Source organism: Acomys russatus, chromosome 7, assembly GCF_903995435.1.
Source record: "Acomys russatus chromosome 7, mAcoRus1.1, whole genome shotgun sequence".
Lineage (NCBI taxonomy): Eukaryota > Metazoa > Chordata > Mammalia > Rodentia > Muridae > Acomys > Acomys russatus.
Window position 1 is genome coordinate 49,254,713 of NC_067143.1, and position 26,285 is coordinate 49,280,997.

The window sequence follows — 26,285 nt, forward strand, 5'->3', positions numbered from 1 at the left end:
GTTCTGAAGTCCCTGGGGCATGGGCTCAGGTTCAGCCCCTCCCCTCCTCTCCCGGCAGCAGAGGTTTGCAAGCTGTGAGCAGAAGTAGCTCTTCTTTCCTTTTGACCCTTTGGCTGAAAGTTGTGGGGAAGCAGGCTGACCTTAGAGCAGCCATCTTTCTGGGACTTGCCATATCTGGGGCCTGGGACCAGCAGGATCATCCAGATTCGCCAAGGGCACCCCTGCTGGTGATTTGTACTGTCATGGTACCTGGTGGTGTGAGTTCTTCTGTAATCTGTGTGTCTTGAAACTTAGAATCCTTTCACACAGGACTGTCACTATTTGTTGTGAAAAGAAAATGAAGTAGAAGCAGCCTAGTCTTACATCATCATGTCTTGTTACCATTTAAGATTGACCTTTAATTTTTCAAGTCATTGTTGGTGCCTAATCACTTAAGTTATTAATTTATTCTGTTTTCAAAAAAAACTGTAACATGTATTTATCTTGTGAGGTCTAGGGGTGGGACGGGAAATGTGTTCAAGTGAGTCGTGTTTTCTTTCACACTGGTGACAAATGGTACAGGCCTGGAGCTTGCAGGTCCCTTTTTATTATGTAGAAGCAGGACAATAAAGTCCTTTAGAACTGCAACCCAGAGTGGGCTGCTGGAGACTGTCTTTAGAGGTGTGGAAACTTACTCTTGTCCCATGCTGGGCAGCCCTGGGACTGATGCTGTCACACATACACACCTTCTCTGACAAACTCGGTTCAGGGTCATTTCATGAATAAGCCCAGGAGCTGGTGTGCCCAGTTCTGCTCTTCTTACTGGGCCGGAGCAGGAGGGAGACCTCTTTACTCAGACCAGCAGTCGGCATGTGCAGTGTGCAGACCTGGAATCCCAGCACTCTGGAAGCTGAGTCCCTGACAGCTCCAGTGTCTGGCACTTGGACCAAAACCTCTACCCCTGTCACAGCACCGTTTTGGCCTTCCAGCTGCTTTGTTCTTAAGAGGATCATCTTGGGTGCAGGCCAGTCCCAGACCTCCCCTCATACCCAGCTGCCCGTGTCCCACTTCTGCTTCAAGATTGGGACTGTGACCTAAGGGAAGAGTTGAATGTTGGAGCTGAAGAGATGGCTCAGCTGCTTGCTTCCCAGCACCCATATTAGGCGGCTCGCAACAGCCTGTAACTTCAGTTCCAGGGGATCTGATGCCCTCTACTGGCCTGCACACATGCATGGTACACAGAAACTCAAAGATACACATTCATACAATAAAAATAAATGTTTGTTACAGAGCTACATGTTGACTCCGGAGTGCTGGAGAACTGCCTCCCAGCCTGTCCCAGCATACGCCTTGTCTAGCCAGGAAAAGGCTATGGCCCCTTCTCAGAGGAGGGAAAGTGGAGGGCAGTGATGGCAGATGTTTCAAGGCAGCTCACTGTTGGGTTTCTGTATTTACTTGGCAAACCACTCTGCCCCAATGTATCCCAAGAAGCATCCCCAGCCATCTGCCTCCCTTTCTCCCCCTCCACACCTCCACGATCCCCCTCCCTCTTTGCCCTGCCCCAGGAGGCTGCCAGCCCTGGGCCTCCAAGGCCTATCACCAAGCACCTCCTTGCTATGCCTAAGGTCCCCAGGACAGGGGAACATCCCCTCCTTACCCACCAGGAGCCCAAGTCACTGCCAAGACTGCTTAGACACAAGTGAGCATCCCAGAGAGCAGCAGGCGCCACAGCTCAGCTGGAAGAACAGCCTCCTGCACAGCCTTCGGAGAAGCGAGTTTATTCCTATTCAGGTGTCTTCTCTCCACTGAGAAGGGGCTACAGTAGGCTCAGGGCACGATGAGGTCAGGTTCATTACACACTTTGTACCTACCGAGCCCTCACATCCCACCAGAGGAGCCAAGCCAGCTAGCTTCCTCAAACAACAATGGCTTTCTTACAGACTGACTAATGTCGTCGATAAAATAAGGACTCTGGACCTTAACTGGACAGGGATGCAACGCAGCATCTCAGGCACTGAGGCAGGCTAGGAGGGTGGGGGACGGCAGGAGGGGAGGCTCTTATCGCTGATCCTGTGCTACTCTGTCTTCTGCTCACATGCCTCAAAAACACACAGCAGGTGCTGGCACCCATATACCTTGTCTTAGGAACCCCCCTCAAGAAACATGAGGGCAGGCAGAGGGGACACAGCACCCTTCTTGGTGCAAGGCCTTGACTTCAGCTGTGCTTTTTCTCCTATGGAGGAAGAGCTGGGTGAAGGAACTAGATAGAAGTGCTACTGGAGGCAGGACCCCAAGCTGACACCGCCCTGGCTGCTGAGCTGGCTGACCCTTCCAGGATTGGGCCCATAGGGAGGCAAAGCCCAGAGTGGGCTCATCCACAATGCTCCCAGTTAGTCAGGACACTTGACTGTAACGTCTCAATAGGATGGATGCCTAAGGAGCCTTGGGGTCACCTTCTCTGTGCCCTTCAAGCTACAGACTGACATCCCAGAAGGTTCCTCTCCATCCTCCTTGCCCTCAGAAAGACCTGCTTCACCTTGGGCTTGCCTCCGAAGATCCCAGATGACAGAGTACTTCACCTGGGCCCTGGGCCCTGGGCCCTGGGCCCCACCTGACCCACTCTTGAGATTAGCTGTGACACCCCCACAAGTGGGAATTCCCATTAGAAGACCAGTCTGTGGAAGTCACCATTGCCACCTGCAGGGTTGCAGCCCCCTGGAGAGCCTTCATCCTCATCTTTGTCTTCATCAAAGCCCCTGCCCCAGTGTGGAGGGGCAGGAAGTGTGGAGATATAAGCTGCCCTGCTCCGGGCCTCCTTCTCCTGCTCCTGGAATGGAAGCAGACAGGAAGTAGGCTTAGCATTCGGGTCTCCTACTCACCCCGCACAACACCACCAACATCTCTGGATCCCCCAAGGACCTGGCCCCGCTGAGAAGAAAGCTGGAGGGCTTCAGGTCTCAGATTCAAAGTCTACCCATTCCTCCCAAAGATAAATCAAGTGCCTTGGATGACTTGATCATACTAAATAGTGACTGGCTGACAAGTGCTGGGGTCTCAAGAAACCCCCCCCCCCCGGCTTCCTGGCCTCCACTGTGCAGCTCACTCACTGCCTCTCTTGAGGCATAGGTCCCATCTTCTGCTCATGAGCAAGTTCTTCCCTGATCAGCCCCTCTCAGACTTCACCAAGCCACATCTTGGCTGGGTGGCCTGAGAAATGTAGAGGCACACCTGGTGTCCCCATGCCCTCACGTTCCTCACATGAAATGCCAACTCTAGATGCAGTTGTGGCCCTAGTGTGGCCACCTCATGGCTGAGTATTTTGATACTACTAGACTCTGATAGAGGAGCCTGAGGCTATGACAAAGGAGGGCATTGGGACAAGGCCACTGAGCAAGTGGCCGCTCTGGGAGCCCCAGGAGCATTCTGTGCCCAGTAACCCCACCACTCTCTTTCAGCAGCATCAGTCTTGTGTTATTATTCAGTGTCCCTTGCTCTGAGGTCAAGGGTTATGCTTTTTCCAGGCATCAACATACCCCTTACTAAGTGATGAGTGAGTAGACAGATTTAAAACTAAGGCAGACTCAAGAGGAGAACAGATCACTGTCCTACGTAGGTGGCTGTGCTGGGCCAGGTCCTCACCCAAGAGTGGCATCAGGTGCGAGAGGGTGACCCTCAGCAGAGAACTCACCTGCAGGTAGAGAACATTGTCTTTGGAAATGGCCTCCATCAGGTCCTTGTGGAGGGTAGGCTCTGCTCGGACTCGGGGAGAGCCAGACTCGGCCTCAGGCCCCTCCCTGGGCCGCTGGCGGTAGAAGAGCACATAGGCAGTGTCCTTAGGGAAAAAGGATGTGACGTTGCTGACAGACTCGAAGGATGAGAAAGACACCCGGGTGTCATTAAACAGGTACCACTGGTTCTCGGGCTCAGGCCTGTCTGTGGATCCCAGGACAGGGGCCGGCCGGGCAGCACCCTCACGAGCATAGCAGTAATAGTGACCACTCTCTGAGGACACTCCAGAGTGCACCACCACACTACAGAGGTCATAGGCCTGGCCCTGACCCCCAGCCAGTGGCAGGCGCAGCAGGAGGGGGATGGTGACATCGTCCAGGATCTTGCGCCGCCGCATGGTACGCAGGTCAAAGGAGAAGCGCAGTAGCGTGAGGATGAGGTAGCGTGGACCCTGGCTCAGCTCCACCACCTTTTCTGCATCCTGCAAGGAGGCGCAGGACTCACAGTAGTAGCGGTTCTCAGCTGTCAGCCTCTCAGGGGACAAGAAGTAATTGACCAAGTCCAGTACAGAACGGGAACCCTCGGGGCCACATGCTTGCTCCCTGGGTGGGGTTGCAGCATCCCTGTGGGTCCCTAGTCCCAAGTTGTCCCCTTCCTTCTCCTTGCTGCTCTCAGCTTCCTTTTCCTTTTCATCTTCCTTCTCTTTCTCTTTCCGTTCCCCATCTTCACTCTCCTCTTCCCTTGTTCCTTCCTCCTCCTGTGCCACCTCCTCCTCCTCCTTCGCGGCGTGGCCCCTCTCCACCATCTCTTCCTGCCCACTCTGTTCGCCACGGCTTATGGCGCCCACACCTTCTATGTCCAGCCCCGTGCGGGGAGCGTCCCCCGTGATGCAGTGCTTCCTCTGCCTCTGTGCCCCTGGGGCTCTGGGAGCCAGTGCCAGCTCCTGGGCTCGCGCGTCCTCCGCGGGGAGCATCACCGAGCCCACGCGGCGATGGCGACTTCTCTCGGGAGGAGGGAAGGCCAGCGAGAGGTCTATGAAGGCTTCCTCCCGAGAGGAAACATTGAGGCATTGGAGACAGCATATCCGAGTCACAATCTTGCCTCCGAACATTTTCTCCACGGATGTTGCACTGGAGCTCGGAAGCTCTGATGGTGGGGATGATGGGGGCAGCAAGCTGGACCGACCGCTGGACCACTTGAGCTTCTCGCAGATCCTTGTCCCAGTTTTCTCCTCTTCATGAAGCCTAGAACAAGCAGGGAGAGCAGGTGTGCACACCTACCAGCAGGCTCACCCCCAGCAAGCTGCCCACCGTACTTACATATAAGAGCCTGGCAAGACAGTTCCCACCCCCGTACAGAGCGGCATACTAACACACCTCTATGTTCACACATTCACCCAGCACACACCTCCACAAAGGCGGACCTATGGCTGTGTGAAGATCGACATGCTCACGCAGCACAGGACGCATGCACGCCTTGACAGCCCCTCCCAGGCTCCACATGTGTTCACATCTTTGGAGACCAGTGGCACACACCTTCCTCTGCCTCTCAGAAGAGCAAGGAGATGCTTCTATTTCCAGAAAGACCCAATCCAGCTCAGAGGAATAAGCTACCACCCCCAGAATGTCCTCGGGACCCACACACCTTCCTAACCCACCAGCCCGTTCTTACCGATCCAGCAGGTACTTCAGATACTCTGAACAGTCCTGCTGGGTGCCAGGGCTGAACCAGGGTGTCCAGGACGCAGAAAGGAAGTTCTCAGGAGAGATGGCAGGCCTCTAGGACAAGGCAGGTGATGGGTGGGGTCAGTCCATCAAGCCACAGGTGTGCCCAGCAGCAGGCAGCATGCCTGAGAGTCTAAGACTATGTTCCAAACATGCCAGCCTCCTAACCAATAACCTTCCCCTTCCAGGATGGCCCTGAGGCACACCCACCCACAAGTCCACACGGGCCATGAGCAGGGCTTCATCGTCTTGGTGATAACTCTCTGAAAACTGATTCTGCCCTCACAGACCACAGTCTCTCCAGCCCTTTGTGTGTCATTTTCTCTCTGCCTAGGACACCCTTCACTCTTGCCAAAATGAGTCCCCAGGGTAAAGGCCTCTTCCATGACACCTTCCCAAAGCCTTGCCTCCTCTTCCATCACTAACTGTCCCTTCCTGTGTATGCTGTCTAACTCCAGCCTGTTCTATGTCCCCTTTTCAAGCACCAGATGGAGGCCTTTCCATCACAGGCTGCACACAGGACCTCCCAACATCCCTGTTGGGAGGCTTGGGGTTCTGCAAGGACAGAGGCAATGCTCGTTTTGTTCATTCAGATTAGAGGCCCAAGAAACTGAGGTGCTCACAATCAGAAGATGAGGGTGCATTAGTGCACGGGAAGGGAGGCCAGGGCAGCATAACCTACAGAGAGGCTCGAGGTGCACCCTTGCTGTTAGGACAGAGAAAGGGCCCCAGAGGCTTTTGACTGTCGCCTGGTGTTGGCAGGAGCTCATGCCACAGTGGGAGCTTCGAGCTAGGTGTAGGCAGGTCCTGGAGACATGAAAGGTACCAGAGCAGGGCCTGGCCTTCCTGCTCTCCCTGCCCCACCCAGGGCCCCCAGCACGTACCTGACTGTGCTCCAGGAAGGCAAAGAGCCACTGCAGCTTGGTCATCAAGGGCTGGGAGTTGTTCTCAGTCAGGCGGAGCACACAGTGTCGAAAGCTTCAAATGAAACAGGAGCCCATGGTAAGCTGAGACCCAAGGGAGCCACCATTCCTCTATACCAGGCCACCCAGAGCCTCTGGCATTTGCTCCGGATGAGGCCAGAGCCTAGAGAGCCGATGGCAAACAACTTGGACTGCTATGGCTGGGGTCATGAGTTCTGTGGTGGCCTTGGTATGACAACAAATGGGACTACAAGGTGACCCTTGCCATCTCTTCTAGCTTTGACACCCCATGACTCTGAGGTCTCAAACATGTCAATCTTCTAAGGTGGAGCTACTGGTGTGCCAATCTCTGCTGTCACCACCAGAGGCATGACACGCACTTCACAGTAACATCCAAGGATTGTCATTCGCTCCCAACCTTGGCCCTCCAACCCATTCCTGTGGCCCCTGCTCTGGGCCCTGGCCCCAAGCCACCTGGAGCTAAGCCCCTACCTCAAACCAGGCAGGTTGTATCTGAGGAATTCCCTGGCACAAGAGGACACAGCAGGGAGACTGGCCCTCAGGGATAAGTGTGCCCCACTGTCCTTCACAGCAGCAGTTCAGCCCCACAGGGCTCCATCCAGAGCCATTGCACAGAATGGCAGCTCCCAGCCGCCCCCACGGCAGGTCCCAGACAAGCTTACATGCAGAGGATGAGCTGCACAAAGGACCCGTAGCATCTCAGTTTCACATGACCACACAAGCACAAGGGATTTTTATGGCAAATCCTTCTGTTGTATTCTATAGAAGTTATAACAGTCTGGGCATTCCAGAAGTCAGAACGACACAAGGCTTACCCCTCAGCAGGCACTTCTGCAGCTCAGAGAAAACCAACTTACAGCCAGAGGCATGCCAGAACTAGTGCTGCCTTACAGAGCCCTGAGGGATTTTCAAACAAGCCACAAGGCACACCAGGAACCACAGGAGACAACTGTGTTTGCTTAGCTGAAGGAGGTGGGGCTGTAGAGGAATGAATTCAGAACATGGCTGCTCTGGCAAGAGATCACATTCAAGACCTTCAGGTCTGTGTGATCCAGCTGGAATACAAATACGCCTTTAGTCCAGGAGACAGAGGTAAACAGTTCTGAGTTCAAGGCCAGCCTGGTATAGAGCAAGTATCAGGTCCCGGAGTGGTGGTACACACCTTTAATCACAAACAGGGAAGGTAAAGATAGTTTATAGAAGGACAGCACTCATGTTTGAAAGTGATGTCTAATTGAGCGGCAGAAAAAGTGTCAAGTCACAGAAAGATTTGACAGAACAGGATATGCCCAACTCACATGAGGAGAGAGAGGAAAGGGAAGCTACTTAAGGGGCAATTCCGAGAAGAGAGGAGACAGTTTTACCTGGACAGGAATAAAGAGGTAGGTTGCAGAGAGAAAGAGAGAACTCAGGTGAAGACCAAACAAGCAAGAGAAGGAGAAGGAGCCAGGAAGTTAGAGCAGATTGCTGGAGTTAGCTTGAGGCCGAGGAGAAAATCAGGGGCCGAGAGAGAAGTCCGGTTGGAGAAATCAGCTGGGAGAGGAGTTTGAGCCAGAACAGCTGAGTTGAACCAGCCAGCCCAGGGCTCAGAAAGACAACAAAGGGTGAGCTGGGGCTGGAGAGACGGCTCAGAGGTGAAGGGCACTGACTGCTCCTCCAGAGGTCCTGAGTTCAATTCTCAGCAACCACCTGGTAGCTCACAACCATCTAATGCCCTCTTCTGGCATACAGGTGTACATGCAGGCAGAGCACCGTATACATGATAATAAATAAATAATAAATCTTAAAAAAAAGAAAAAAGAAAAAGAAAGAAAGGGTGAGCTTATTCAGCAGTAAGTCTCAGAGGCTGAGAACATTCTAGGCCTAGGTTAGATTGTACGGAGGCTAGAAGCTGCCAGGACTAGGCGTAGGTTAGCAGGCAGAGGCAGTGAGCCTCTGAGACAACAACTGAAATAGGCAAATAAAGTTCCTTTCCCCTGTGGTGGCTATACCTCAATACAGCACTAGGTTCAAAGCTTGCCTAGGCTACAAGGTAAAAGCCTGACTCAAAAGCTAAGGAGGCGATACAGAACAGCACCTACTCAGACGCCATGAATAAGGCCTGAAGGACACTGTTCACGTAGCATGTGTTGCCCAAGTTGATTAAGCCAATCTTGCCCGTATCTGACTTGGCCATGAGCCGGGGATAGAAGCCAGCCAGTTCACTCTTCTGTGAGGTCCAGGCATCCTGCCCCAGCAGCTGCTTGATTCGGTCCTCATTGGGAATGTGGAGGTCCTGAGGGGACAGCAGATAACAGTGTCAGCTCTGAAGCCACCGCCTCCTCCAGGAAGCCCTCCTGGACTAGAACCCACTCCTCCACTCCCTCCCAAGCATACACTCAGAAAAGTCTGAAAAGGGCGTTTGCACAGCCACTGCTTACAACTCACTCCAGGGTCTCATTCTCACATGCGGGCCTTCTATGCGGTCTCTCAGGTGCCATGTCTGAAGTAGCACAATCCCCATCTCAGAGATGGAAGAACTAGGATTCAGACAGAGCAAAGAACTGTGTAGTCACATGAACAGTGAGTGACAAACACATTTGTCCTAGGCAGAGCCCAGGGGTGACTCCTGGCCACCAGCCCTAACTCCTGCCTCACCACCACGTGTAGGTTCTCAGTAAGCCTGCCTGTCTCAGTCACATGACCTCCCTGGGCCTCAGTTTCTTCAGCTGCCAAGAGAAGACACCCTTGCTTCCTGGTCTGACACTCTGTGCTGTCAGTAGTAACCCCTGCCCCCTCTGCCTCCCAGTGTGAGACTACAGAGCCAGCTTTCAAGCTAATAATTAGTCACCCCCAGCACTGGTCCTACAACAGTGGTAGGAGGGTCTAAGGTATAGTCCTTTGTCACTGGCTCGGGGCTTAGCATGCTATCCTTTGTCACACTGAGTAGTTGCATCAGGAGGTTGCTTGGCTCGGCTAACGGCATCAGAGACAACCACCTAAGCTACAGAGTGGCTGTCAAAGTGAAGTCCTCTGCCCTAGTTAGGGTTCCCATTGCTGTAAGGAAACACCATGCCCAAAAGCAGCTTGGGGCAGGAAAGGATTTATTCCACTTACACTTCCACATTGGAGTCCATCACTGGCGTGGCAATCCAGGGTGGCAACCTGGAGGCAGGAGCTGGCGCAGAGGCCATGGAGGGCTGCTGCTTACTGACTTACTCCTCATGGCCTATGGCCTGCTTTCTTTTTCTTTCTTTCTTTTTTTTTTTTTTTTTTTTTTTTTTTTGGAGACAGGGTTTCTCTGTGTAGACTTGGCTGTCCTGGACTCACTTTGTATACCAGGCTGGCCTCAAACTCACAGCGATCCACCTGCCTCTGCCTCCCGAGTGCTGGGATTAAAGCCGTGCGCCACCACACCCGGCATCTGCATTCTTACAGAACCCAGGACCTCCAGCCCAAGACTGTCTGCACCTACAATGGATGGGCCCTCCCACATTAATCACTAATTAAGGAAATGCCCTGCCATGAGGTGGTGACACACACCTTTAATCCCAGCACTGAGAGGCCTAGGCAGGTGGATCTCTGTGAGTCTGAGGCCAGCCTGGTCTACAGACTGAGTTCCAGGGCAGCCAGCTCTACACAGAGAAACCTTGTCTTGAAAAAGCCAAAAAAGGAGAGAAAAGAAAAGGACAAGAAAATGCCCCACAGTCATGCCTACAAGCAGATCGCCCTCAGTTCAGGGCCCTTCTCTCTGATGGCCCTAGCTTGTGTGAAGCTGACATAAACTAGCCAGCACAACTGACCCTGGCCAACTTGACACACAAACACATTGCTGTTAAAGCCACAACCTTTCCTTTCTTTTGACCCGCCCCCCCAGGATTACACATTAATATTGACATCACGGCATAAAATGTTTTCAAATTTAAAAGTCCCACAGTCTTACAAATTCGAACACTTTTAAAATTCAGTTTCATGCTGGGTGTGGTGGAGCATGCCTTTAATCCCAGCACTTGGGAGGCAGAGGCAGGTGGATTGCTGCGAGTTCAAGGCCAGCCTGGTCTACAAAGCGAATCCAGGACAGCCAAGGCTACACAGAGAAACCCTGTCTCAAAAAACAAACAAAACGAAACAAAACAAAAATCAGTTTCAGCTGGGTGTTGTGGCGCATGCCTTTAATCCCAGCACTTGGGAGGCAGAGGCAGATGGATTGCTCTGAATTCGAGGCCAGCCTGGTCTACAAAGCAAGTTCAGGACAGCCAAGGCTACACACAGAAAACCTGTTTCCAAAAAAAAAAAGAAGTTTCTTTTAAAAATTCCGAAGTCTCTTTTTAAACTCAGCATCCATTAAAATCCAAAGTCAATCTACTCTGAGTTCCTATAAAATTTAAATAAGCTAAATACTTTTTTATTTCAAAAGGGAAGAACCAGTCACACAATCAAATCAAATCAAAACCAAATTCCCAACTGTGTAAATAACTCAATGTCCACTATCTGGGATCACTCATGACCCTCAGGGCTCCTCTCCAAGGGGCTCGGGGCAAGGTCTGCTTCCGCCCTCTGCAACACAAACAGCCAGGCTCCAGCTGGCTCCACTCTGCCACTGCTGATGGTGGTGGTGGTCGTCCCAAGATACTGACATCTCCAAAATGCTGGGGTCTCTGTTCAACTGAACTGTGCTTTCATCAATAACATCTCTTGGGCTCTCTTGATAGTGCCAAACCTCGACCCCTTCAGTCCTGGGCTTTCAGCTGCCCCTGAGGCTGCACCTTCACCAATGGCCTCTCCTTGCCTCACACTGCCAGGCATCAGCTGCTCTCCATGACCCCTTCGTGCCTTCAAACCCAGTACCACCTGGGTGACTCTTACACCACCCATCTGTTTGCTGACTGAGGAAACATTTCCCAGGAGATTTTCACCTCAACAATGCTGGTCTCTTCTTAATCACTGATCATTGCACAGAATCTGTTTGTTTGTTTGTTTCTTTCTTTCTTTGTTTTTCAAGATAGGGTTTCTCTGTGTAGCCTTGGCTGTCCTGGACTCACTTTGTAGACCAGGCTGGCCTTGAACTCCCAGTGATCCGCCTGCCTCAGCCTCCCGAGTGCTGGGATTAAAGGAGTGCGCCACCACACCCGGCCATTTCACAGAATCTTAATTCAAAATAGTAAATATGCAAAGGTCCTGATAGTCCTTAAACTTCACTATCTGCACGTCTCTCAACGCTCTCTTCTGGCAAATCCCCTCGGAAGAGCTCATTGTGCCCTCAACACTCAATGGCTTTCCTTGCCCAAAGTTCCAAAAGTCCTCCCCCCCAAACAAAATGGTCAGGTCTGTCACAGCAATACTCCACAATCCTGGTACCAAGTCCTGTCTTAGTTAGGGTCACTATTGCTGTGATGAAACACCAAGACCATAGCAAGTTGGGGAGGAGAGGGTTTACCTGGCTTACATTTCCACATTATTGTCCATCACTGAAGGAAGTCAGGACAGGAACTCAAACAGGGCAGGAACCGGGGGTGTGGGGAGGGGGTGTGGCTGGAGCTGATGCAGAGGCCATGGAGGGGTGCTGCTTCCTGGCTTGTTCCTAATGGTTTGCTCAGCCTGCTTTCTTGTAGAACCAAGCCAGGGATGACCCTACCCACAGTAGGCTGAGCCCTCCCCCATCAATCATTAATTAGGAAAATGCCCTACAGGCTTGCTGACAGTCCAATCTTCTGAAAACATTTTCTCAATTGAGGCTCCCTCCTGCCTGATGACTATAGCTTGTGTCAAGCTGACATAAACCTAGCCCACACAGCATCCCTCCAGTTCCTGAGTACAATGGCCTAGATTAGTCAAAGGCATCCAAGCTTCATACCAGCTTAGTGCCTTGAGCCCCCACCCCCCGACACACACACACACACACACACACACACACACACACACACACACACACAGGCTACCGCAGAGGTGCACAGGTGCTCCTGCTGCCTCCTTCCCCAGGACTGTTTATCAGATATGTCAGTCATTTCTCACAGATGAAGAAAAAGGATCCACCTGTCATACCAGTCGCTTAGGTAGTTACCGAAGGAATACTTGCAAGTTTAAAACCGACCAACCTGGGCAACTCAGATCTCCTGGACAAAGCTGAGTGACTGCCTGGAGTCAAGGCCTTTCTGATGTCCCCTGCACACCACCAAACCGGACTCACCTTCCCCACCCATGTGCCCTTCCCTTGAGTCATCTGAAATGTCCCCCCTCCTGCCAAACCCTAATGGTCAATGGCAAACTCCTATTCTCCACTCTACCAGCCTTTCCAGAAAGTTCCCTTCCAGCCACCACCTGCTGGACATGCCTCTCACATGGCCTTCAGGAGGGTGGAGTACACAGGTTAAGGAGGGGCTCTACCCATGTAGCTGCCAAGGAAGGCCTCATCCCTGCTGGGTAAGGGCTTTCCAGGCGAGGCCTTCCGGGGAAGGGGGCACCCATATCCTGAAAGCAGCTCCCCTATGCTCTGTAAGGAAGCCTATAAACTCAGTGGCTCCCCAGAGTGACGGCCACAGAATTGACTCTGGGTTTGCCACCAGGACCTTTGGAAATGGGGTAGACATAGCTTTCAACTCTCCTGGGAAAGAATTTTTACAGGAGCAATTTCTAGATCAACTCATCTGTGGTACAAGCCTGTATTTGTGGCTTGTTTTGTGTCTACCAGACAGCCCTTGGGCATTACAAGTTTATCCATACTTTCAAAACTAATGCCTTGCCTTGAAAGCAGTACACCACCACCATCACCACCTCCACCATCACCACCACCATCACCGCCGCCATCACCACCACCACCGCCGCCACCACCACCGCCACCATCACCGCCACCACCTCCACCACCACCACCACCGTCTGAATCTCAACCGCTAAGCCTGCTGGTGGTGACACATTTCTTTTTCTTTTTCCTAGTCCAAGGTCTATATCAAGCCAGGAAAAAAAAAATTCCAATATCTACTTTGGACCACATGTGGCTTGGTTTTTTTCTACACCATACTTTTTATCAACAGAGCTTTTTTGTTGGCTCTCCGGAGCTTCACAGTGGCACTCCACAGAGACGATTAATCCAGGCTTGTCGACACCAGTACTAGCCCCTCTGTGTGTGAGGTTGGCCAAGTTACTGACCCTCCTAACTGGCACCCACGGCACCCACCCTGCCTCCCTCACCATTTGGAAAGTCGGTTTCCTCCTCCTTTGGGGTCCCTGGAGATCCCCCTTCATTCTCTTGCAAAATCAGCTCTGAACTTCAAACTCAGGGACGACTCACTGGTTAAGAGCACTAGCTGCTCTTGGAAGGGCAGTTCCTGCTCGCACAACAGGTGGTTTGCAAGCCCCTGTCACTGCAGCTCCAGGGATCTGTTCTCTTCATGTATGTATGCTGACACGCAGACACACGCACACACACACACACACAAATAAATAAATAAATAAATAAATAAAAGAAAAGAAAAGTAAACCCCTTTAAGCGATGTCTGGTATATCTCCACACACGCCCAGATGTTTTGTAGATGTGCAGGGGGTCTGCTGTGCTGCGGGAGTGAACATCAGAGGCTCTGAAGGGGGCCCTCACCCCCACATGAGTCCTCTTCTGTTTTAGGCCAGACTTCCTATAAGCACATCTGTCACCCCAAGGGGCTTCAAAAGCTTCTCCAGGAAGGCGGCTTGGTTTGCTTTGTGCCTAGGTCCCCAGACCCCAACCTCAGCTCAGCTGAGAGCAGAATACCAGCTGAGCCCTACCAGTCAGTCGTTCCTGGTCTCAACACACAGTTACAGCATGTGCTGGTGCCGCAGGAGGCACCAAGAGGCCCTGCTGAAGCCTGGAGAAGGAAGACAGGCCACGGACGGCTCACTAACGGCAATCCGTTAATAAGACCCTGGGGCCTTACTAAACAATAAGTAGGTGCTGTGACCCATTCATTACCCCATATGCTTACTAAAATACAAGAAAATTCAAATAAAATAGAGCAGGTGCTGTGGGTCATGTGGAGGAAGGGGTTTACAGAGCGGCCAGCACACACAGAGGCCCAGAGCACACATGAGAAAAGATGTCCCCAGTGGGAGCAGTGGAGACCTCCGTGTACTTGACACACACACAAAGGCCCAGAGAGGTGACAGGAAACAGCACAGGTCCAGATGATGGAGGCTGCTACCAAGCTAGAGTACAGCCTCAAAGAAGGCCCACACTTGCACCTGTGCCAAAGAGGCTGCCCACTCACCTTGATAGCTTCCATGACAGGCTCGTACAGGTCTGGGAAGCCTGGGAACCGAAACACCATGCAGTGCACCAGCTCTGCCAGCTGCTCCAGGCAGCTGGTCCCAGAGTTCGAGTCCTCCTTGACCAGAGAGGCCACCATGGGGGGAATGTGAGGGAGAAGCTGCAAAAGAAAAAGCAGGTTAGTTGAAGCGCCAGGCAACCCATCTGCAGCTTGGGGCTGAAAGTGGGGGCCTCTGGGGACCGAAGGCCACTTCTGGGCACTGAAGGGCACCTCTGGGGACTGAAGGCCACCCTTTTGACCAGTGTCCCCTCCGCCAGGTGGAACTGAGCTCTATAGAAAGCAGTTTTCCTAAAAACACCTATGATCTAAGACTCTCTGCCTCAGTTTATTTTTTTCTTTTTTTAATTTTTTTTTGGTTTTTCGAGACAGGGTTTCTCTGTGTAGCCTTGGCCATCCTGGACTCACTTTGTAGACCAGGCTGGCCTCGAACTCACAGCGATCCGCCTGCCTCTGCCTCCCGAGTGCTGGGATTAAAGGTGTGCGCCACCACGCCCGGCTTACCTCAGTTTCTTTATCTGCAAAGCAAGATAATTCCTACCTCACGGCTGAGGAGAGGCCAGCTGTTCAGCCTCCCCACCTGAGCCAAAGGCCCGAGCAGCCACGGGCTTCTCTATGGAACAGCAGATGCTCAGGCCTTACCCGCTTCTGGGTGAGGCCAGCAGCATGAGCATCCATTCTGTGTGATAGAACTTGGGGGAGGGGCTGATGGCGCTAGAGACGGAACATAGGGCCTTGTACACGCAGGGCCAGTGTGCTGCCCCTGAGCCACACCCCCTGGCCCAGCTAGGTTGTGTAACCTGTCAGGATTTCATGATGAGGTACAAAAGGTAGAGTCTGAACCGGGGCTGTCTGAGTCCAAAGCCCACTCAGCCCCCCATGTTAGGGTGTCCCAGTTATTTTCAAACCCCTTAGATCAGTGGGTCTCAACCGTCCTAATGCTGTGACCCTTTAACACGGTTCCCTATGACGTGGTGACCCCAACTATAAAATTATTTTTGTTGCTACATCCACCACTTTTATTTTGCTACTGTTATGAACTGTAATGTAAATATGTTTCCCCAGTGGTCTTAGGTGACCCCTGTAAAATGGGTTGTACAACACCCCACCCCCACCAAGGGGCGGAGACCCACGGCTTGAGAACCACTGCCTTAGGGTATTGCATCACACTGTCATAATGGGTAGTTGGGCTCCAAGAACACGAGACAGGGAGAAGCAAACCACTGTCTATATATGGCAGGCTCTCCCTTCATCCATCCCCTCCCCCCGGCTCCAGATTAAGGTCCCACAGTGACATTTGGTCCCCATGCCTGATTCTGATATTTTCACAAGACACTGGAAAGTGTGACATTACTGCCCTGTCTAGGGGCCATGAAAATGAAAGCTCCAAAATTTGAGGTTCAGCCTTGAGCACAAGTGAGGAACCTGAGCTGCAGGCCAGACCAATGTGTCCTGGTGGCAACCAAGTGAAGGAGGGACAGTGGCTTGGGAATCACATCAACTAGGCTGGACCCTTCCCTGCCCACCTACTGCCATCTGGGCCCCTCTCCCCACTGCGTGTCCTTATCTGAAGAAGGGAGGACTGACTGGGAAGTAGGTGAGTGAGTGTTTGCACTGTTCTTGGCACTAGTCACTAGTCACTAGTCCCTTTAGAACTGTGTATGAAGCCAGGCATGGTGGTGCACGCCTTTAATCCCAGCACTTGGGAGGCAGAGGCAGGCAGATCACTGTGAGTTCGAGGCCAGCCTGATCTGCAAAGTGAGTCCAGGACAGCCAGGGCTACAGAGAAATCCTGTCTCAAAAAACAAAAACAAAAGAAAGAAAACCCAAAAATAAATAAATATACTTTAGAACTGTGTCTGTCACCAACCCAGGTTCTATCACTCTGCAGTGTGCATTCGGGAGCCACACATCCTCTGGCTTCTGTTTCCCACCTATATGACGGGGTGGTCGAGGCCTCGGGCCTCCTGTGCTAAAATCCAAAGCTTTGCATCAATAGCCCCCAACTCCCTGACTCCCAGGAGAAAAACTACATTAGGTCACACAGCCAGAGCAGGTGGGGGCGGGGCCCTTACCAGGTGGAAGGCCTCATGGGAGTGCTGGAAAGTCAAGAGCATGTATCTGAGGACAGACAGGGCAGCCCCCCGCACGATGGGGTACAGGAGTTTGGAGAAGACCTGAAAAAGAGTTTGTGTCAGACCTGAGCGACCCAAGGCCAAGTGTGAGCACAGTGGACTCTGAAAGGGAACCTGAGACACGGAAGAGTGGAAACAGCAAGCTGACAATGGGAGCAAGAACACAGAGGTGCCTCCTCAGAACTGGACGGAGCAACGGATGGTGAGTTAGGCGAGGGCTGCTGGGCAGACACACACACTGGAATGAGTGATCAGAGTAATGGGGCTGGAATCTGAGGCCCAGAGATGGGCAGTGAATTAGCTCACACAGTGAGCTTGACTGGGACCCCAGTACCTTGTATCTCACACCTGCACTGCTCCCAGAAGACACCAGTGGGAAAGGCTACAAGCCCAGGCTCAAACAGGGGCCACCAACCTTCTCAATTTTGGCGAGCGAAACCTCGATGAGGATGCTGAACTTCTTAACGGCAGCCAGGCCCTTCAGCAGGGCGATGATCCACTTGTCAATGTTTTTCCCCAGGGGCCAGGACACCCAGTCAATCATCCTGGTGAGGGGAGTGACAGTGACACGGGGACAAGGGAGGCCCAAAAGCTGGAGTAAGGGCAGCTCAGGGACTGGCCATAAAGTCCTGACTCAGACCTGCACAGGGGATCTGGGTCCACAAGACAAACAAAACACTCCTGGAAAACAGAGAGGAGCTCAGCAGACACCCAGCAGCCACAGCTCACATTGCTCCAGACCCCCTCTCACCCACTGCAGCCCATTACAGAGAACTTCCAGGTAAGAAGCTGCACCCTGGGTCTGAGAACTCTGGCTCCACCAAGGCCCTGCTAAGGACCAGGGCAACCCACTTCTCCTCTCTGAGCCTGGACGTCATCTGGTATTGAGGCAGTGCCCGGCTCCTGAGAACTATCACATTACCAGAGGACGGCACCTAAACCCCGCACTATCCACCTGCACCAGGCCTGTGTGCTGGACTGAGCATGGGGCTGGGATGTGTGAGTGCTCAGGAAAACAGCACCACTGGAAAACTGAACTGACTGTGCCATAATGAGGAAGAGCAATGGTACTTATGAGGGTTCCCATGGCACTGTCCTACGCTTCACATGGTGGCTTGCTTTTACCTAATCGTCCACACCTTCTTTGATGGGCCCAATGATGACCTCTTTAGACTGAGGAAATGGAAATAAAGTCATGCAGATGAGTAGCATTAGGCCAGACTGGGTCTTGGGGACGCCGCCTCCTGCCTACACTCTCACCCACTAAAGACAGGGAATCCAGGCAGACCCTATGTAGATGGTGCTCTGTGCATGGGTACAGAAACAACAGCAGAGGGGGCATGCCAGACAGATGGGGTCTGCACAGGCAAAGGCCTTCGAGGAAAGAGTGCAGGTGGCATAGTCAGGGGTCACAAGGCAGGCAGGTTAAGCTAGTTCACAGGGTGACAACATTCAAATGAGGGGGGTGTACACAGACTCGGGGAGTTGAAAAACACCCCAACTCTGTTAATGATCTTCTCCAGACTCATAAATCATACCAACAACTACCTGCACTGTGTGTGTGTGTGCACACGCATGCATGTGTGTATGTGTGTGTGTGTGTATGTGTGAGTGTGTTCACACACATGTAGGATCCATTGGACAGGTGGTGGTCTACTCTATCACTCCTCTGCAGCTTGATTCTCTGTGAAAGGGTCTGTACTGAGCTGGAAGCTGATTGGCCAGTGAGCTCCAAGGATTTGCCCATCTCTGCCTCCTGAACACTAAAATCACCCATATGCATGGCTCTACCGGGTGAACCCAGGTTCACGGGGAAAAGCACTCAGGGACAACCACTGAACCATCTCCTCAGTGCCTATTTTTACTTTCTCATACTACCATCCACTTCTACTTTTTATAGAAGGGGAAACCGAGGCTGAGAGTTCACTAGCATTTCCAGGGTCGCGCAGCTACTACCTAGCCTGCCAGTATCACTGGGACAGGATTCTGTGTTACTTACATCCAACTCAAGGCCAAGCAGGGTAGGACTGTAGAACTCACAGTAAGCAGGTACGACAGCCTGACTTCAAACCTCAAAGCCTGTATCCTTATCCAGAGTCAAGAGCTTCAGAGAGAAGGGAGGAGGGAAGAGCTTGCCCCACCCCCACCCCCTGACCCTCAGCACCCACCTGCTAATGGCCGTCAGCATCTGGGAGTCTGTCACACTGTCATCATTGCTGAGGTTCCGGACCACACCATCCATGAGCTCTAATGGGAGGTGCTGGACCACACTAGCCAAGGCGCTGGACGGTGGCTCCTCTTCTGGAATGGGGCTAGATTGAGCTCTCATGCTACTGCTGCTTAGGCTAGGCCTCTGCAGAGAGCATGTGGGGCCACATCTTCTCCCCCGCAACGGCATCAAAGTCCATTGTAAACACATCCATTTAACACCCCTCCCGCGGCATAAACTCTGACAACAAGAGGAAGCACTAAGCCCCAAACATACATGTAAAGAGAAGCCCTTCAAAGCAGCCCAAGCTGGAGCTAGCCTCGGGAGGAAAGGCCACTCCAGATGTGAGAGGGTACAATTAACACCAAACTCTTGTGCCACTGTGCAGGAGGCAGGCCCTGGTGCACAGGCTGGCCTCGGCTCTCCCCTGCTTTCCCCTGTACAGTCCTACCATGAGGGAAGGCACAGACCTCAGCTCAGCCATCCACACTAGACTCTAAGGTCCACCTCTGGTAACTAGATGTCAAGACTCAGACTCAAGGGGGCTGGAGAGATGGGTCGGTGGTTCAGAACATTTGTTGCTGTTCTTGCAAAGGACAGAGTTCTGTGCCCAGCATCCATTATGGTGGCTCACAATCATCCTTAACTCCAGTTCCAGGGATCCATGCACTATTCTGACTTTGCCTGGCAGCAGGCACACAGGTAGTACACAAACATACACACAGGCAGACTATCTGTACATGTGAAATGAAAATAAATATATATTTTTTAAGATAGATTCCAAGTTCAGGCATCGCCTGCACGTTCCCCTGCTGCCAGGTGCCAGTGGCAAAAGACGGATCCTATCTGACCCAAGGACCACAGGACCCACTACTCTACCCTCCCAGACTGATTGCATCCTCTGCTCTACATGATGTGCTCCCTGCACTTCTCGCATCACCACAGGATGACACCCATAGTAAACGCCCAAGGTAGATTTTCTCACTTAAAATGAGCATCGCAGCCTGCCGAGTGTGCCACCCGCCCCAAGGCCAGCCCGAATTCCCGCCCCAGCCTGGGCTGCCCACGCACCTGTGCAGGAGATGACAGCAAACAGCTCCTTGAGGCAGGGCAGGATGGCAGCTGGCTGCGCCCGCCACAGCTGCGCCAGGAGCCCGCTCACCTGCTGGGCCTGCTCCAGGAACTCCACGGCGCCCTCCTCGCCCTCAGCTGGGCAGCGAAAGCGGCCGAGGCAACGCACCAGCTGCTGGCAGAAGAGCAAGCGGTGCGTGCCGTCTGGTACGCAGCGCGGGTGGCGCGCCAGCAACCGGGCGACCTGCGCGCAGGCGGCGGGCCCCGGGCGCTCGCACACGGTTCGCAGCACCTCGCGCCGCAGCAGCGCGAACACCTCGTCCGCCGCCGGCCCGTCGGGCAGCAGCTGCAGCCCAAGCTGAACGCAGGCCAGCGCGCGCGCCCCCGGGGGACCCGCTCCGCCCTGCAGCAGGCGCAGCACTCGGCGCGCACTGAAGAACTCAGCGAAGACTTCGGGATGGTGGCGACCCGCCACGTGCAGCAGCTGGCAGCCCACGCGGCGCGGCAACTCGTCCGCGCCACCCACGTAGAGGCGCGCGCCAAGGGCCAGCAGCGCCAGGCACTGCTCTCTCTCCAAGGGCTGCCGCGCAGCCTCCAGCACGCGCCGCACCAGCCCTTGCTTCACACTCGCAGGGTAAGACGAAGTCACCACGGCCTCCAGGATCTTGTCCATGATGGCCGCACGCTGCTGGGGATAGGGAGTAGAGGCACGCTCTAACCCACTGCCGGGCCCAGATCCCTGGGTGCTGACACTGGCGAGGGGCCTGTTTTCTTACCTGTAAAATGGAACACGGATATCTTTATCACAAGTAGAACAGAGTGGCACCTGCCCAGCCCCTAGGAGTCCCAGATCTGGCTGCTGGACGCCTTCTCGGTTCTGTTTCTCTCAAACACTGTTAACCACAAACACTCCTGAGATCGCTGAGTGTTGGCTCTAAGAGCTGCAGTAAGTAGTCCTGGGTAAGCCACACCCTGGGGCGGGGCCCCACCCAAGACCCTTTTCTCAGATCACCAACTTGTTTGCAAACTCCTCTTCTTGGTGAGCGCTGTGCCATTTGCTCGATTCATCCTTTCTCTAAGGCCCTGCTACTACCAGTCACTGGACAAACTTCTTTTCCCAAACGCCTAAAACACCTGTCCTAGGCAAGTTCACTCCTGGCCCTGTAAACGCACGCACCCACGCACACACATCCTTGTGATGTGTGTATTATCAATTGATAGGCTCTAGAATCACCTTCGAGACATAACGCTGAGCACACCAGTGAGGGATGTCTGTCTCTGGGCGCCTGTGGGGGATTGTCTTCATTGGTTTGAGATGAGACATCCACCCACCCTTCTCTGCGTTGGGCTCATCAACCGTCTAAGGAGCAAGTGATCTGAGCTCAGGTATCCACTGCGCCCATCTTCCTTTGTGTGCAGCCGCCAGGTGGTTCTGCCACCTCGGCTGCCCCACCCTGAGGGGTTATACCTCAGACTGGGAGCCCACAAGAAACCCTTTCTCCCTTGGGCTGCTTTCATGTTTTACCACAGCAACTGGAAAATACTAGGCTATACCTGGTCCCCGCTCACAGCTGCCACCACTTAATGCTAGGGTTGTCCCAGTGCCCTTTACTGACCCGGGGGGGGGGGGCAGGCAGCCTGGTTCCACAGCCCTTCATCCCCAGGGCCCTGCCTGCTTCTGCAGCCTCAGCCCTTGCTCCCCGCCCCCCTCTCCTTGTTTGCTGTGATGGTCTGGATGAGACTGGCCCCCACAGGCTCACATTTGAATCTCAGTCCCCCTAAAAAGACCTGTTTAGGAAGAAGTAAGAGGGGGTGGCGTGTCACTGGGCGGGGGGTTGGGCTTTGAGGCTTCAAAAGTTAGCTTTCTCTGCCTCCTGCTTGCTGAACAAGATGTGAGCCCTCACCTCTTCCCACCATCCTGCCTCGGCTCACCCAAGCCCAAATTAGCTGCTTCCTTTTCCGAGTTTGCCTAGTCCGTGGCATTCTAGCACAGCAATAGAAAAGTAACTAAGACACTTGAATGGCACTTCAAGAACACCCCCCGCCTGCCCTTCCTGCCTGCTTCAGACGAGTCACACACCCTGAACATGCTGCCGGCTCCTCTACCGCATTTACTTACAGCTGCTTGGCTGGCACCAGCCTCCGCCTCCCCAGGACCTAGCAGTGGCCCCGGCACACAGTAGGCATGTGTTGGGTGAATGAGGTCCTTACTGCCCTGTGGTATAGGAGCTCTCCACCTGGACTGTCCTCTGAGGACCTCCACAGAGACCTCATTCTGACTCCCGAGTCTTAGGCTGATTTTCATAGCTGACTGACTCACTTCTTCTCTCTCTCTTGACTGGATAAGAGAGCGCAAGGCCATTTCTTTGCTTCTCTGCACAATCCCACTCTAGGCAAAACCCAACACATAGTAGGCGCTCTATTTACTGAGCTCACATCAACACTTGCAGCTGGGTGAAGGAAGGTGGACATTTCCTGGACAACGGGGCAGAAAACTTGACTCAGGACCTGAGTTGTTCTGGAACCAACTACACATAGACCTTTAAAGACTAGTCTCCAGGTTGGGGGTGTGGCTCGTTAATAGAACCTACTATGTGGTAATGGGTTGGATCCCCAGCAACACTTAAAGAATTAGAGAGAAATAAAATAGCAACACCTCCCCCATGTCAGACTGGGCCTTCTTTCTTAGGCAGTCGCTGTCCCCAACTCCTGCACTGTAGACTAGTGGGTGGGTCATGCTTTTTAACCCAGGCTGCCAAGAAAGTCCAGCACGCATGCCGCTAAGAAGAAGACTTAATCAATGAGATTTTGGCATCATGTATAGAGAGCCAGGGCATAGGGCAGGCACAAATGGAAGTCCGGAGCCAGGGAAGGTTCTAGAAGACTATTAAAAAAAAAATCAAAGTAGAAATGGAGACCTGCACTGTGTGACCTTGAGTACAACATATGCACGGGCTGCTTTTCCCATTTAAAGAATGGGGGACAAATGGCATTAGATTAAACAATAGAAACCCAGTGATCAAACACCTGCAAACACCTGCCATTTTGCCTGACACTACGTCAGGTGGCCTGCACCTGGCAGCTGGAAACCCAGTCCATCATTACCACCTGATGTTCCAAACCAGCCTTCCTCAGTCTTTGGCCTCTCCACAAAGCACAAGCCTTGCTACCTGCCCCACCGCCTACGCAAGCACTCAGGTCAGTTGTCGCCATGGTTACCAGTAAACCCAGTCTGCGACATCCTGGATGCATTCATGCAAAAGAGCTTCGGAGGTTTCTATTTCACCTGACTCCAATGGCCCCAGCCAGAGAAAGAGGGCAGGAGTAGGGAGTAGGGGGAGGCACATCTCCAAGGCACAGCAGAATCGGGGTATTCTCTCCCTCCTGGAAGACACTAGGCGAAGCCCAGCAGGCATGGCTTGTCCACACAAGCTATGAGTCCAGCCAGCGGCTCTGTACCAAGTGCAGCAGTCCTCCTCCCTTCCCAGAGATGGGGCCGGGGCTTCCACACAGAAGTCACCAGCCTGCCTGGGGCAAGCTCCTCCTAGCATCTCGGCTTTCTCATCAGAAAATGGGAGCTGTTCTGGGCAGGACACTCCTAAGGTTGGACCAATGTAAGAAAAATGATGGAGGCCTGGGCAGTTGTGGGTCCCTTACTGGCCATCTGTCGTGGAGAGAACACACAGGTGCGGTGAGGGGAAGGAGGTTGCACAACTGCTTCTAGAAATTCCCTCCGTTCAACGGTTCCTACTCTCCTCCCCAGCTCCAGCCTCACCCAACATCAGCTCCTCTTTACTTCCTGGCTGGACTAGGGCTAGGGCCCAAATGGAAGATGACTGGCCACTTACCTCTTGGCCTTTCCCCATCATGGCTGGTACCCCTGCCCAAGACCTCGCCCTCCCTGCCAGCCTAGGTTGTCCAGGCACATTCTGTATATATGCTCCAAGGTGTCCGGGCCCTGAGCCTTCTTCATCTGACCCTCACGGATAACCCTAGGGATTTCGGCCGTGTGCTGACAGCCCCCTGCTTCTGCTTTGGGCGCGGGGGGGGGGGGCCTGCCTATCACCCCCTGGGGTCAGGGACTGAGCTCAGCCTTCATCACCTCTTGGCCTCCCTTCCCCAACTCTCTCAGCACTGCCATCAGATTAACCTCACTTCTGAAAACTTCCCTCTTGCCTGGCTACTCAGAGCCTCAAGGCCACTAACCCCCTCGGACAAAGCCTGGCGCTGGGGCTGTCTGTGCGTCACGACACTGATAACGGGGCGTAGCTGGGAATCTGAGAAGGGTTTGGGTTTGGTTTGGTTTATTTTCCTGTTGTCCTCTCTATGGGAAGAGTTTGCCTTTTCTCTCCTGGCTAATTCTGACTCATCCTGCAATGCCCAGCCTGCGGGCCACTCCTTCTCCCTCCAAAAAGAGAGTCTCTGAGCTTTGGCTCCAAGGCCTTCCTGGCTCCTTCATCCTCTGCAGTCTCCCGGGCTTCAGTGCTCTCGTGTTCCCTCTCTCTCTCTCTCTCTCTCTCTCTCTCTCTCTCTCTCTCTCTCTCTCTCTCTTTTTCTCTCTCTCCCACCTGGCTAGGGTCTGACTCTGTAGAAAGTAGATCCAATCCTGCTCTGTACACAATGCCCATGGTGGGAGTGTGCCCAAATACAGAGGTGGCCATGAAGGTGAGCCCAGCTACTGATGAGAGACATGTGGCAGCAATGTGAGACAAAAAATCAAGGATGTGACCGGAAAAGTAGCTACGAGAGACAGGCTTAACCTTGAGTACCATCTCTGCCCCTCCTCTGCCTGGGCCTGGTCATCTGTGAGACACCCCACAGAGGCCACTAGAGTAGACTGAAGGAGCCCTCAGCCACTCCAGAAACAGTCCACACAAAGCGAGGCAGAAAAGGCTGAATGAAAACCCTGTTCCTGGTTAGCCCCGGGTCGGCTGTTCCCAGATCTCCTCAAAGGGAAGGAGGCAGGGTCTGTACCTGCCCGGCACTAGGGATTGGGGCGGGGGTTCATCTGCTCCCTTCTCGGGCCCTCACATTCACACCCCCACACCTTGACTCTCATGGACAACAGGGCTTCCTGGCAGCACTTTTTGTCCCTCAGGTCTCTTTTAACTTAGTGTCATAACCAAGAAAGGCCTGGGATGGCACCCTTCCCTCTAGGAGGCCTGTCTGCCCACAAGCTGGGTCCTGAAAAGAAAGGCCTGAGGGTTTTGTTGATGACTGTTACTGAAGAGGAATGAGAGAGACAGGAAGGGAAGGTGATGGGAACACTGTTCCCCCTCAGGGATTGGCCACACTCCTCCCCCCCCCCTTCCCTGTCTCCAGGATTGCCCCTTACTACCCTCTGCTGACCCAGCCCCCACTCCCAACCGAGAGTTTCTGGGAGGGAGGACTCCAGCTAAAGCTTTAGTTCTCCAACCTGCAAGTATTGTTAAGGACCCCAGATGCTACGGTGACCAGACAGTCTCTGGATCCTCAGTGTCTCAAACCAGGACTGCGGTTTCTCCTCAAAAAGACTGCCAGGCTTCTTGGAACTAGGCGTGTGTGCTCTCAGCACTGAGGTGGACAGGGTCTGGACCACCTCTATACTCAGTTGATGACGATGATGGTTAAGGCTCAGAGAGGAGCAGTGAGTAGCCCAAGGTCACACAGCAAGGCCCAGAAGTACTTAGTCCTCCCACCTCCCAATCTCGTGCTTTCAGAGCCCTGAAGGTAAGTATGGGGCCCTCGAAATGTCAGGGTGCAGACACTCTGCTTCCCTCTCGCTGCCACCAGCACTCACACCCAGGGCCCCCTTACCTTCTAGACTTCGGTGGGCCTTACCTCAGAGCCCCCTCCAGGGCGGGGCGCTTGGGCCAGGCTGGGCAAGGCTGGGCCAGGCCAGGTCAGGGCGGGTCCTCCGCTCCCCTATGGAGGGGTCCCAGACCGCAGGGATGCTGCAGCCACTGTGATGTCCAACTCCACCCACCCCGCACCGCACAACCCTAGATGGACCGGGTCAGTGCAACTCTGCTGCGCGGTCGCGGGGCTGCGGGACGGAGCGGGGAGGGGGAGGGGCGAGGTGCGGGAAACGGGGCGGAGCCAGAGCGGGGGCTACCCCGCGAGCTGCTAGGCGGGCTGCGTTCCCTTTAAGGCCAGCTGGCTCGAGTGCCGGCGGGGCGGGGTAGGAGTGGGCTGGCTCTCCGCGTTGCCTCCTGGGAAGTGGAGTCCGGATGGGACGCGCAACA

The 26,285-nt window shown here is 53.6% G+C and overlaps 1 protein-coding gene across 3 annotated transcripts; it reads right to left on the minus strand.

Moving 5' to 3' along the window:
- Positions 1-2,574: 2,574 nt before the first annotated feature.
- Positions 2,575-26,192, minus strand: Usp35 (ubiquitin specific peptidase 35). Of its 3 annotated transcripts, none has more exons than XM_051148964.1 (11): positions 25,882-26,192; positions 20,062-20,746; positions 18,950-19,082; positions 17,197-17,326; positions 16,722-16,823; positions 14,590-14,748; positions 8,458-8,651; positions 6,317-6,410; positions 5,380-5,486; positions 3,668-4,952; positions 2,575-2,806 (listed from the first exon to the last, which is right to left on the minus strand). In XM_051148964.1, exons 2-11 carry the CDS (start codon positions 20,732-20,734, stop codon positions 2,642-2,644), a joined length of 3,042 nt encoding a protein of 1,013 aa, XP_051004921.1. In that variant the 5' UTR covers positions 20,735-20,746; positions 25,882-26,192; the 3' UTR covers positions 2,575-2,641. The 3 variants fall into 3 exon arrangements, with proteins under 3 accessions (XP_051004921.1, XP_051004918.1, XP_051004919.1); XM_051148961.1 differs by having other exon boundaries at positions 20,062-20,749; XM_051148962.1 differs by lacking the exon at positions 25,882-26,192 and having other exon boundaries at positions 20,062-20,815.
- Positions 26,193-26,285: the final 93 nt, after the last annotated feature.